The 14,553-nt window shown below is 34.5% G+C and overlaps 1 protein-coding gene across 1 annotated transcript in view; it reads left to right on the top strand.

The window, feature by feature from the left end:
- ADAM18 (ADAM metallopeptidase domain 18) overlaps positions 1 to 14,553 on the top strand; it is a 94,205-nt gene that overhangs the window by 15,743 nt on the left and 63,909 nt on the right. The window contains exons 7-11 of the mRNA XM_025278171.3: positions 678 to 749; positions 950 to 1,116; positions 2,191 to 2,272; positions 11,027 to 11,163; positions 12,565 to 12,748. Coding sequence (XP_025133956.3) covers positions 678 to 749; positions 950 to 1,116; positions 2,191 to 2,272; positions 11,027 to 11,163; positions 12,565 to 12,748 — 642 coding nt within the window. The remainder of the gene's footprint in view (positions 1 to 677; positions 750 to 949; positions 1,117 to 2,190; positions 2,273 to 11,026; positions 11,164 to 12,564; positions 12,749 to 14,553) is intronic.

The raw sequence follows: 14,553 nt of genomic DNA, 5'->3' as shown, positions 1-14,553 counted from the left end.
TCCTCCCTCCCCATACCATCCCTCTGGGTCGTCCCAGTGCACTAGCCCCAAGCATCCGGTATCGTGCATTGAACCTGGACTGGCAACTTGTTTCATACATGATATTTTAAAAATATATTTATCAGTTTCAAAAAAAATATTTTCTTTTTTTCACCTTTACCCTATTTCATTTTGTTCTTTATCAAACTTTTTTGAATAATTCATGCCACATAATTTTCACTTTACATCATTAAGATTTCTGTCTTCCTAAAGATTTATTTGAGCATGTTGATTATTTTTAATATTTATTTACTCTTCTTTAATTGCTAAGCATGCAATGGGAAATGCTGTGACTGATTTCTTCTGTTTTAGAAAATATCTACTTCAAGAAATCCCTTTATAATACAGACAGATCTGTGAAGTTATTTTAGTACCTCTTGATTTCAATTGTTTCTGCTGGACAGTGTCTTTAAAATACATAACAAGTGAGAATCTATTTTGAATCCCTAAGTATGATTTTTTTTTATTGTTGTTTGTTTTCATTATGGTAAATATTATTATCTTTATATTAGTATATTTTAATTCATCTCACAAATCTTATGGTTTTCCTGCTTGCTATCATCAAGAGATATTCATCATACAAGAAAAATTGCTGTCACTTACATTTTTAAAAGAGTCGTAAAAAATTTCTTTTTCAGTATGATTATATGGGATCAGAAATGATGGCTGTAACACAGAAAATTATCCAGATTATTGGCCTTGTCAATGCAGTAAGTTTTAACATTTTTACATGTATAAATTTATGAAAAGTCATTGAAAACCTTTTCATTATATCATGGCAAATTAATGACTTCAAGTCCTTTATTTGAGTTAATATCCAAGGTAATCAAGTAAACTTTATTTTTTATGTACTGTTTTGATGTAATGATTTATTTTATTTGAATGTATACAATATAAATCTTATTTTTAGATGTTTAGTCAGTTCAAATTGACTGTGATATTATCCTCCTTGGAATTGTGGTCAGATAAAAACCAAATTTCCACCATTGGAGATGCTGATGATTTATTACAAAGATTTTTGGCATGGAAACAGGACTATCTTATCCTTCGGCCCCACGATGTAACATTCTTACTTATGTAAGCACAATATTCTGCATTAATAAAGAGATATACATAAATAATTTCATTAATTTTATAATATAACACATTTATAGTGTTTTTCAGTTTTCTGTAGGCCCCTTTGAAAATGTTAAGTAAAATATAGCTGTTGCATCGAGGTGATAGTGTAGTAGGAAACATGATAAAAATAAAAACAATCTGAATCACTTATATGACAAAATATTTTGGAATATGATTCATATGAAAAAATATTTCATGAGCTTTTATAATATCAGCTATATGACAGAATACATACAAACCCCAACTTATTAAGGATGCAAAACTGATACTATTCAGTTAATAAATATTACCTACAATTTGTGAATGCATTTCATGTCTACTGTTCGATAAAGAAACATTTAGGTTTTTGGTAGTATGATTAGGGCTTCCCTGGTGGCTCAGATGATAAGAATCTGCCTGCAGTGTGGGAAGCTCAGGTTTGATCCCTGAGTTGGGAAGATCTTTGGAGAAGGGAATGGCTGCCCACTCCAGTATTCTTGTGGAGAATTCCCTGGACGGAGGAGCCTGGTGGGCTACAGCCTATGGGGTCGCAAAGAGTAGGCATGATTGAAGAAATGCCTGTCTATAATTTTAAAAACTGCTTATATTTAGATGGCAAGAATTATTTTCCATAAATTAAAAATTCCTTTTAATTTTTAGTGACCAAAATAATTGCTGAATAAGGGAAACTGAGGAGAATTTGATATAATAAAATTCTATCAGGTCAAGGAGTTAGGTTAAGAAAAAAAATTGGTATTAAGGTGAATTATAGTTTTCAAAAATTTGAGCATTTTGTATAATATATTAGGTATTATTCAGATTAAAAATAGTATGTTTGAAAACTTATTATTTTTTTTTTATTTATTTATTTTTTTTCTTTTTTAACTTTTTATTTTGCATTGGGGTATAGGCAATCACAATGTACATCACAATGTTGTGATAGCAGGTGAAAACTTATTTTAAATTTTATGGGAGATTTAACTTAATAAATAAGCTTGTGAATCATTCTGACTGACCATGCTAATAAAAAAAAGAAACATTATAATGATGTAGTTACAGGAACCAGCCTAAATATGTGGGAGCAACATTTCCTGGCACAATATGCAATAGAAGCTATGATGCAGATGTTGCTGTGGTATGTAATATGTGTCCTCTCTGTGACTATTTTCTTCTAAACTTTATATTGTGTTTTATAAATATTATTTTACATAGTGAAGTAAACTTGATTTTTTCTCTATATCTGTATGGATTATTATTTTGTTGGGACAACATGATTTTAATCTCAGTTTATTTTATTATAAATTTCAAATATAGGAAAATGATACAAAGAGATATGACTATATCTCTTCACCAGCCTGGCATAAAAGATAATAGCATTGTATCAGATTTCCTAAGGACAGAAAACCTTAGGGAAAAGTTAAAGCCTTATGTTATGTCTCCTTCAAATTCAGGAAATAACAGAAGGCATGACTTCATATTTGCTAGTTTTTGCATATTTTATACTATTGTTACAAATACATGTAACCACTAACTATGTATTATTGTTTTGCTTTGTTCTTACTTTATATATCATTTCAGAACTATTTTGAATAGCTTGTTAAAAGATGTATACAAGTTGAAGCATACAACTCTACTACTTACTTTTTCTTTCAAAATTATATCTTACCAAATAGAGCAAATATTCTTATTACAAATAAAAATGGTTTTACAAGACTACTGTAAACAACTAAATCAATTCTTTGCATAATCTACACTTCTTGAATCCTTATCCTTTTCTTTTTAAACTTTCCTTCCTGGCATATAACTTAGTGGATATTTTCTTTTAAATAAAATTTTTATTGGGGTGCATCATGTATAGAGAACATTGCACAAGTCATAAATGTATAGCATGCTTGATTTTGGCCAAGTCATACATAGGTATAAGTATCACAGAGGTCAAAAAATAAAATCTTATCAACATATCAGAAGACTCCTAAATCCTCCCTCCCCCTATCCTGACACTTACTCACTGGTTAATTTGATCTTTCTTTGAGCTTTCTGTAAATAATAGAGTATGTGTTCTCAATGTGTGTGTTTTAAACATATTTGCTCAAAGCTACGTCTTTGATAGTTATTCATGCTTATACGTGTAGAAATAGTTGTTCATTCTTTTGCTCTATATTTCTGAGTAATATGCCCAATAAATTCCTTGAGTATTCAAATTTCAGTTCAGTTCAGTTCAGTCACACAGTCGTGTCCTATTCTTTGCAACCCCATTGACTGCAGCATGCCAGACCTCCCTATCCAACACCAACTCCTGGAGTCTACTCAAACTTGTGTCCATTGAGTTGGTGATGCCATCCAACCACCTCATCCTCTGTCATCCCCTTCTCCTCCTGCCTTCGATCTTTCCCAGCATCAGGGTCTTTTCAAATGAGTCAGCTCTTTGCATCAGGTAGCCAAAGTATTGGAGTTTCAGCTTCAGCATTAGTTCTTCCAACGAATATTCAGGACTGATCTGCTTTAGGATGGACTGGTTCAATCTCCTAGCTGTCCAAGGGACTCTCAAGAGTCTTCTCCAACAACACAGTTCGAAAGCATCAATTCTTCTGCACTCATCTTTCTTTATAGAAAATTTATATAATTTTCTTTAACTCTCACATCCATATGTGATACTGAAAAAACCATAGCCTTGACTAAATGGACCATTGTTGGCAAAGTAATGTCTCTGCTTTTTAATAAGCTGTCTATTAAAGTTATGACCAACCAGTCATAAATTTTCTTCCAAGGAACAAGTGTCTTTTAGTTTCATGGCTGTAGTCACCATCTGCAATGATTTTGGAGCCCCCCTACCAAAATAAAGTCTGTCACTGTTTCCATTGTTTCCCCTTATATTTGCCATGAAGTGATGGGACCAGATGCCATGATCTTAGTTTTCTGAATGTTGAATTTTAAGCCAACTTTTTCACTCTCCTCTTTCACTTTCATCAAGAGGCTCTTTAGTTCTTCTTCACTTTCTGCCATAAGGGTGGTGTCATCTGCCTATCTGAGGTTATTGATATTTCTCCCAGCAAATTTTATTTCATCTTTTGATTCATCCAGCCCAGCATTTCTCATGATGTACTCTGCATATAAGTTAAATAAGCAGAGTGATAATATACAGCCTTGACATACTCCTTCCCCAGTTTGGAACCAGTCCGTTGTTCCATGTCCAGTTCTGCTGCTTCTTAATCTGCATACAGATTTCTCAGGATGCAGGTCAGGTGGTCTGGTATTCCCATCACTTGAATAGTTTTTCACAGTTTGTTGTGATCCACACAGTCAAAGACTTTGGCATAGTTAATAAAGTAGAAGTAGGTGTTTTTTCTGAAACTCGGTTGCTTTTTTGATGGTTCAATGGATGTTGGCAATTTGATCTCTGATTCCTCTACCTTTTCTAAATCCAGCTTGAACATCTGAAAGTTCACTGTTCATGTACTGTTGAAGCCTGGCTTGGAGAAGTTTGAGAATTTACTTTGCTAGCATGTGAGATGAGTGCAATTGTGCGGTAGTTTGAGCATTCTTTGGCATTGCTTTTCTTTGGGATTGGAATGAAAACTGACCATTTCCAGTCCTGTGGCCACTGCTGAGTTTTCCAAATTTGCTGGCATATTGACTGCAGTACTTTCACAGCATCATATTTTAGGATTTGAAGTAGTTCAATTGGAATTCCATCACCTCCACTAGCTTTGTTCATACTGATGCTTCAAAATTAGGCATTATCTATTGACTTCCTATATTGACGTCAGGATTCAACATCCTAATAGCTTATTTCTTCATGGAAACATTTAAGATCTTTTTATCCTTCCATGGTATCTTTTATCATCCAACATGCTTGTTACATTACAGCACTTTCAGTCTGGGTACTAATTTACATCTGTCTTGAGAAGTTTTATCGTATTGTTTACTTGATCATATTTTTGTTTCCCTTTTCTTCGTAGAACTTTGTTAAGTAAGTATGAGAGCATTTTGACTCATCATCTTTTTTTTTTTTTTCTCTTTTTAACTTTTTCCTTTTCTTTTTAATCCTTTTTCCCTACCTTGAGCAATTGGCTTAACTTTTTCCAGGGCATAAAATTGTGCAACTTCATATCATGGGTGGTGGTGGTTTAGTTGCTAAGTAATGTCTGACTCTTGTGACCCCATTCACTGTATGTAGCCCGTCAGGCTCCTCTGTCCATGGGATTTCCCAGGCAAGAATACTTGAGTGGGTTGGCATTTCCTTCTCCAGGGGATCTTTTCCACCCAGGGATCAAACCCGGGTCTCCTGCATTGCAGGCGGATTCTTTACCACTGAGCCACCAGGGAAACCCAATCATGGGTAGAAACCTTGCAATTATTGAAGTCCCTGAACACCTTGGTTTAAGCCATATATGTTACAAACTGCATAAGACATATATCATGCTGTAGTTGAGTGTTCTATAAATGCCAGTTTTATAGACATTGTCTGATAATATTTTTCATGTCTTTTGAACAATTTCCTGTTGTCTAGCGCTTTTATCAATTATGAGAGTTGTCGAAGTCTCCAACTAAATTATGTATGTGTGTGTTTATTCTTTCAATTGTATTCATCTTAGCTTCATATTTTTGCAGCTCTTATGTTTGATATGCAAACATTTAAGATTATTATTGAACTTTTTATTACTGCAATATCCTTTGTCCATGATAATCTTTTTTCTGAAGCTAGCTTCATCTGTTATCAATATAGCCTCTCCAGCTTTCTTATGATGAATGTTCATATGTTGAATCTGTTTTCTTAACTGCTTTTGTCTTTATATATTATGTGAATTTCCAGTCAGCACCTGGACCATGTGTTTTTTCCTCTGTTTCACCAACCTGTTTCTTTTAATTAGTATGTTTAGACAGTTTGCACTGAATCTAATTTCTGATGCATCTGTATTTCACTTTGTCAACTTAGTATATGTTTTCTGTTTTATCTCTCTTTTTTTGGTCCTCTGTTGCCATTTACAGTTCTCATTTTTTCTAGAACAATTTTTCATATTCTATTTTGATTTATTCATCATAGACATAATAAGCAAGCATGACCCATTGGCCAAATCTGGCCAACCACCTATATTGTAAATAAAGTTCTATTTACAGCTTTATCCACACATTAACCCACTCTGTGTAGGTAATTATAGTTGTGACAAATACTTTATAGTACCCAAATATATCCTGTCTCTTTATATAAACTATCAATCTGTTTTTAGTGTTTTTCAATATTTCTCTTTGGAAAACATTTTTCATATGTTCTGTAGTGAGATTACACACACACAGTGACACAATCACGTACACACAAGTTTGTTTACCAGCATTTTACTATTTCAAGTAGAATATACAAATGTTAGTACCATATTTATTTTAGATCTGAAATTTGTGCATAATCATAAAATGGGAAATTTTATAGTATAGTTTGCTTGAATATTACTTCTAAGCAATTAATAAGTATACACACGAAATTATAATTTTTGTTTCCAACACTGAAACATAATTTTTATTGAAAAAAATCAAATTAAAAATAGTCTATTTTATCTACCCATGTAAGTACATTTTCTGTTCCTCTTTATTCATTACTGATGTTACAGGTTTTCTTTTATTATCATTTTCTTTCTTGTCTGAAGAGCTTCCTTTAGTCATTTTTTTAAAGCTTGGTTACTGGCAATATGTTTCTTAATTTTCCTTCATTTTAGAATGTCTTTATTTCATCTTCATTATTTAAGGATATTTTTGCTGGATGAAAGTCGTTTTCAGCACTTCAAAACTATTGTGTTACATTGTCTGACATTATTTCTAATGTCAGAGAATTATTTAATTAATATTAATTAATTAGAAATAATTCTGACATTAATTCAGAATTAATAGGATGAGAACTCCTATTAATCATCGTTCCTCTGTAAGCAATCTGTTGTTTTCCTTTGGTTGACTTCAAGACATTTCAAAGTTTTCTCTGGCCATCTAATTATGATGTGTCTGATCATGCATTGTTTTGAGTTTATTGTTAGAAGCTTTGTGAATCTATTAAATATGTAGATTTGCGTCTTTTGCCAAATTGAGGAGATTTTAAACCATTTTTTTCTTCAAATATATTTCAGCTACGCACTTTTTTTCTGGGCCACTAATGATATTAATGTTAGGTTGTTGGTGGTGGTGTTGTCATTGTCCCACTGCTTCTGTATTTCTGTTAATTTTTTCAAAAGCTATTTCTTCTCTGTTTTGAGATTGGATAATTAATACTAATCAATCTTTAAGTTCACTGATACTCCCTTCTGTCATCTCTGTTTTTTTACTAAATTCATCTATTGAAGTTTATTTTCTTATTATTGTATTTTTTCTCTTCTGAAGTTTTAATTTGGTTCTTTTTATATTATCTATTTATTTGATGAGATTTTCTATTTCTTAATTTCCTTTAAGAGTTTTTGCAATAGCTCATTGGAGCATTTTTATGGTGGTTGCTTTAAAATCCTCGTCAGGAAATGCATCTTGGTTTTGCTTTCTGTTGATTGCCGTTTCTGACTGCAGTCAAGATATTCCTGGTTCTTGGTATAATGAGTAATTTGGGGCTGTATTCAGAATATTTCTGAGAATTGTCATGAGGCACTGATTTCTCTTTATATTTTATTTCTGAAGACAGTTCATTTTCTAAAATACACATTCTAGGCTAGTTTTATGGGCCGTTGCTCACATCCTGATTTAGTTACCATGGTCTTTTTAATGATATTCTTTGAGACCTTGGACATTATACCATTCATCGGAAGTCTGGATTCTGCTGCTTTTCTCTGACGAGGGTTGATTTTTGTTTGCTTGTTTTGTCGTTCAGTGCCCTTGGTTAAAGTCAGAACAGCAACTCAGCCTCACAGAAGGCAGCTCTGGTCCCACCTGAGCTCTTTAGTTTGAGGCTGCAAATTGTGTGAGTGTCTCAGGAATCAGCGAGAAATGTGGGAGACAGAATTCGGATTATCTTCTTTCTGAAGTTTTCTGCTTGTGTATTTGGCAGTCATAATTTCCTGATATTCACATTTTAGATTTTCCAGGCTAGAGATAGTAAAGATTTTGCCCTGAGTTGCCCTGTGATCCCACATGCCATGTCCATTATACTTGGCCTCAGTCTAAAAGTCACACAAACTGTCTCTTTTTAGTTTTCTTTGAGCATAGACTCCTGACCAATGCTAAAAGCTTCTGTTAATCCCAGGTGGACTCCAACTTCTTCACCACCTGAAGTATCTATTATATTCTATATTATAGATTCTAAGTCTCTATTGAAACTGTACCGTATTCATTTTCTTCTCCGTTTTTTCCCCTGTATTTGTGTACATGCAAACACACACACCACACAACTCTTCCTACCCACCCCCAGCTTTATTGGCTTCCCTGATAGGTCAGCTGATAAAGAATCCACCTGCAATGCAGGAGACCCCTGTTCAATTCCTGGATAGGGAAGATTCCCTGGAGAAGGGACAGGCTACCCGTTCCAGTATTCTTGGACTTCCCTTGTGGCTCAGCTGGTAAAGAATCCACCTGCAATGAAGGAGACCTGGCTTTGATCCCTGGTTTGGGAAGATCCCCTGGAGAAGGGAAAGGTAGCCACTCTAGTACTCTGGCCTGGAAAATTCCATGGACTGTATAATCCATGGACTGTATAAAGAGTCAGACATGACTGAAGGACTTTCACTTTCACTTTCTAGCTTTATTGAGACATACTTGACAAATAAAATACTTATATAATTTAAGTGTACTGTGGAAAATTCTGAAAGAGATAGGAATACCAGACCACCTGACCTGCCTCTTTAGAAACCTGTAGGCATGTCAGGAAGCAACAGTTAGAACTGGACATGGAACAACATACCGGTTCCAAATAGGAAAAGAAGTATGTCAAAGCTGTATATTGTCACCCTGCTTATTTAACTTATATGCAGAGTACATCATGAGAAACGCTGGGCTGGAGGAAGCACAAGATGGAATCAAGATTGCCAGGAGGAATATCAATAACCTCAGATGTGCAGATGACACCACCCTTATGGCAGAAAGTAAAGAAGAACTAAAGAGCTTCTTGATGAAAGTGAAAGAGGAGGGTGGAAAAGTTGGCTTAAAGTTCAACATTCAGAAAACAAAGATCACGGCATCTGGTCCCATCACTTCATGGCAGATAGATGGGGAAACAGTGGAAACAGTGACAGACTTTATTTTTTGGAATCCAAAATCACTGAAGATGGTGATTGAAGCCATGAAATTAAAAGACACTTACTCCTTGGAAGGAAAGTTATGACCAACCTAGACAGCATATTAAAAAGCAGAGACATTACTTTGCCAACAAACATCAAGGCTATGGTTTTTCCAGTGGTCATGTATGGATGTGAGAGTTGGACTATAAAGAAAGTTGAGCACTGAAGAATTGATGCTTTTGAACTGTGGTGTTGGAGAGAAGACCCTTGAGAGTCCCTTGGACTGCAAGGAGATCCAACAAGTCCATCCTAAAGGAGATCAGTCCTGGGTGTTCATTGGAAGGACTGATGTTGAAGCTGAAACTCCAATACTTTGGCCACCTGATGTGAAGAGCTAACTCATTTGAAAAGACCCTGATGCTGGGAGGGATTAGGGGCAGGAGGAAAAGGGGACGACAGAGGATGAAATGGTTGGATGGCATCACTTACTCAATGGACATGAGTTAGGGTAGGCTATGGGAGTTGGTAATGGACAGGGAGGCCTGGCGTGCTGTGGTTCATGGGGTCACAAAAGAGTCGGACACAACTGAGCAACTGAACTGAACAATGTGATAATCTGATACTAGTTATGGAATGACTCCAAAAATTAATCAATATATCCATCAATTCACTTTATTTATGAAAATGCTTAAGACCCACTCTCTTGACAGTTTTCAAGTATATAATTCAGTCTCATCAACTGTAGTCACCATGCTTTATACCATGCACATACACACGCAATATCTTTATTTAGGGTATGAATTAAATTTTACTCATAATTTTTTTGATATAGAAAAACTGGGAAGTTCTAAAAAAATTTGTAATTTGTAAGTTCTAAAAATTTTGTAATTATTAAATAAATGTAATAAATACATTTATTTACATAAATAAATTACACTTATTTATGGAATGAATGAAATTTTTCATTCCATTCATGTGAAATGCTACTCTACACTTCTGTCAGTCTCTTTGGGCTGACATCTCACTTGAGATTTCTTTACCATGGCCTTGCTTGTGTCTTGAACTTCCACCCTATCATTTCTTTACTTCACTCATTATACTACAACCTTTGAACAGGTTCCCAAACAAGCTTGCTACCACTATTCATAATGCTGGGTCATTTCCCAAACTTTGTATCTCATCCTAAGCATCAATGCCACAAATAGACTTTTCTAACTATCTGAACTATACAGTTATACCCCTCCTCAGAATTCTCTGTTGAAGAATTCCATTTCTTTAGAACACTTTTCATGCTTTCTTTATATCTGGTAGGTTTGTTGTTACTTTCCAACTAATTTTCTTTCCCCTCTTCTGTAAAATATGCTCCAAGTGTGGACAAGGTCCCTTCTTTTCATACATGCCACTATATTCTCATCTTTTTTTATCATAGTGCCTGACCTATGTCTATATTGAACTATATTTGTTAATTGAAAGAATCAATTTAATAAGAAAGTTAAATGTGTTTGATTACATTTTACCTTATCTCATGCTCTTTAATAAATTAACTAGTATAGATATTCAGATTGATGATTTATCAAAATGAAGTATAAATCTGATCAACATGGAAAAGTATTAAAATATAAAATTTTATAGGAACAAAGCTCTTTTGATGTATTACTTGCTTTCATTTTCTTCTCATATGTTGTTTTTCTCTTCAACTTTCTTTATTTCAGTATCCAGGCACAATAACATTGGAGGGATTTTCAGTTATTATAGCTCAACTACTTGGCCTTAAAATAGGGTTAGCATATGATGACACCCAGGAGTGTTCCTGTCCAACAGCTAAGTGCATAATGAACCATGAAGCAGTGTAAGCCTTGTTTTTCCTCTCAAATTAATGTCACGCACATGTTTGTGCAGTTGATTACAAGATGTGAAGAATTTATTTTTTATACTCAATCCCACATCAAAAATTGGGAAGGAATGTTGTGCAAGACGAAAAATCACACTAGTGAATTTGTCCATGTGACACAAGACTCCAGAAAGTAGTGGATCCCATAATAATGAAATATTCACTAAAGGGAATTTGAGGAAAAATGTAAAGATTTATGAGGGCTATGAAACATTGTATTCACACAGATAGTTTTGATGTTTATATTGTTGCTGTATCTGTTGTTCAAAGCCAAATCACCCTTGGCAATGTAACATAGCACTGGTCCCTTTGGCTATTATGTTGAGGGGAACAAAAAAGAAGAAAAGATTTGAAGAAGAAAGTAGATGTCCGTATTTGCAGATAGTATGATTGACTACCCATGCAAAGGCAGCAGAATCAGTCAGTGGACCATCAGAACAACAATATCAGAAAATTCATCAGGGTGATCAATCTTGAAAACTAGTCTGTGTACCAGTACTAAGGAAATAGACAACTTACTATAAAATGTCTAATTTTCCCAAAAGTTCATCCATTCAGTACAATTCCAGCCAATATTTTAGGTTATTTTTAAGGAACTGGATGAACTCTGTGGGAGGCATAAAATGGAGATAATAGACATAGATGACCTTTTCGTGATTATGGAGTGGAATTTATAATCAAAGGAGAGATTTTATTGATGGGAGATATGACATATCTATAGATTGATCAAAATAAAGAGAAGAGGAGGAAAAGATGATGATGTTGGATATAAGGAACACAGGAGCAAAATCATGGAGTAATGTAGGAGAGAATGTAGGATCTAGTGCTTAAGTAGAGGGGCTGACTTTTAATAGAGCTGGATAAATCCAGTTATTGTGATAGAATGTTAGGAGTAAGTAGATTGAAACATACACATTACCATCTGTAAAATAGATAGCCAGTGAGAATTTGCTGTATTAATGCAGGGAATCCAAAGCTGGTGCTCTGTGACAACCTAGAGGGGTGGGTTGGGGAGGGAACTGGGAGGGAGGTTTAAGAGGAGGGGACATGTGTGTGCTTGTGGCTCATTTGTGTTGATGTATGACAGAAATTATCACCATATTGTAAAGTAATTATCCTCCAGTTAAAAACAAAATTCTAAAAACTTAGTCATGATTGACATTGTCTCCACCAAAAAGCATTAGTTTTTTGTTTGGCACATCATACAATTCATATTATATATGGTGCATATATATATATTATATTCACATTATATATGGTGCATATATATATATATTATAATCATATTATATATGGTGCATTGTTTAGATGTGGTTTTATTAGCTAGGTTTATTTAACCTGAGGATTATTTCATTTTAGACTTTCCAGTGGTGTAAAGATTTTTAGCAACTGCAGCATGCATGAATATAGATATTTTGTTTCAACATTTGAAGCTCAGTGTCTTCAGAAGTTTTCAATATTGAAACCATTCTATCAAAATCAGTCAGTGTGTGGTAATGGGATTTTGGAAGCTCATGAAGAATGTGAGTGTGGCAGTGAACAGGTGAGTGATTAAGACTGAAATCTGAGCACAATTTTGGATGTTTCTGATAAGCAACCATGGTATATATGGACTAATATACGCAACTAAGTCTTCAGTAGAATTAAGATATAAAAATGAGGATAAATTAAGATGTATGAAACACTTCCACATACCTCTTCAACTGAGAAGATGAGTAGTCATGAAATCTGGGTTTGTACACACCATTCCCAATTATGCCAGCAGAGAATTTTTGAGTATGTATACTAAATGAAATCTCTTTTAGCCTAAATCTTATAACTTCAGTCTCTGTTTTCTTTATAAACTTCTGAATTTGATCCAGCGTTTTTCTGTCTTTTGTCATTGCGAGAATGTCTAAACATTATAATGGGTTTTTCTTAATTGTTCTCAAATATTCGTGTATTTCCAGGTTTCAGGATGATCAAAATTTGTTCTTTATAATCCTTCTAAAGATAAACATAGAATCTATTATACTATATCTCCATCAACCAAATGCACAATTAACACTATTCTCAACTGATAGGACCAGATATTTAGTTTGTTATAGTATCATTATTTTCTAATATTTAACAATCCCCCCCTTTAAATAAAATTTCTTCATGATTACTCCCCCAGCAACTATATGACTTTCTCATCCACCAACAAAAATAGCTAACCGCTACTCATTTGTGTAACTTAAATCCTTACAAATTCTCTTAACCATCTACCATTTGCTTATATGTACATATGTATGTATGTGTGTGTGCGTATATATGTATATATGTTTTCTGACTGTCTCAGACTTTCCAGTGTCATCTTAGTTTTTTGCCAAATAGCACTATTAACATCTTGCATTGACCTACCCCTGAATATGTGCCAGTTACTTGACAAATCTGATATTTTTAATGAAAGATAAAATGAAGTGGCATAATCTAGGGCTAAATCTACACAATGTGAGTTTCCGCAACTGCAGGCTACAGATAGACTGGTAACTACAGCATATGCTGACAGTGTCTACCATGTTTCCTTGGCCCTGATTATCCCTGCAGCATGTTTTTGCTTCATGTACCTGATACTTTGTGATGTAGTGTTTGTTCTGCCCTCAATAGAGTGGAATACTTGGGCAGTTATCAAGGAGAACTTAATGTACTCGGGACTAGCAATCAGCCCTCAGATAATTAGGATTGTGGATAATGTCCCCAATTGTTTGCTCTGCATGAGGAAATTCTCTAAAGCATGGTCTGCATCAGAGTTCTACAAACTATAGCCAATGGACCAAATTCAGCTGCCATTCACTTTTGTAAATGGTACTTTATTGGAATGCAGCCATGCTTATATGTTGGCATGTTGTCTATGACTCTTTTTGTGCTATAACAATGGAGTTGAATAGTTGCAACAGAGACCATATGGCATAGCATTTCTACAAAACTGAAACTATTTGCTCTTTCATCCTTTACAAAAAATGTTTTCTGTCCCTAACTCTGTATCATTTCCCAGAGGTATCTGTGGGATAATTTTTTTTTATTTTAACTTTTTATTTTGTATTGGATTATAGCCAATCAGCAATATTGTGATAGTGTCAGGTGAACAGTGAAGGGATTCACTTATATATATATATTCTATATATATATCGGAGAAGGCAGTGGCACCCCACTCCAGTACTCTTGCCTGGAAAATCCCATGGACGGAGGAGCCTGGTAGGCTGCAGTCCATGGGGTCGCTGAGGGTCAGATACCACTGAGCGACTCATTTTCACTTTTCACTTTTCACTTTCATGCATTGGAGAAGGAAATGGCAACCCACTCCAGTGTTCTTACCTGGAGAATCCC

The sequence above is a fragment of the Bubalus bubalis genome, chromosome 1 (genome assembly GCF_019923935.1).
Source record: "Bubalus bubalis isolate 160015118507 breed Murrah chromosome 1, NDDB_SH_1, whole genome shotgun sequence".
NCBI classification, from domain to species: Eukaryota; Metazoa; Chordata; class Mammalia; order Artiodactyla; family Bovidae; genus Bubalus; species Bubalus bubalis.
Note: the sequence above shows the minus strand (reverse complement) of the source record. Positions and strands in the feature narration are given on the sequence as shown.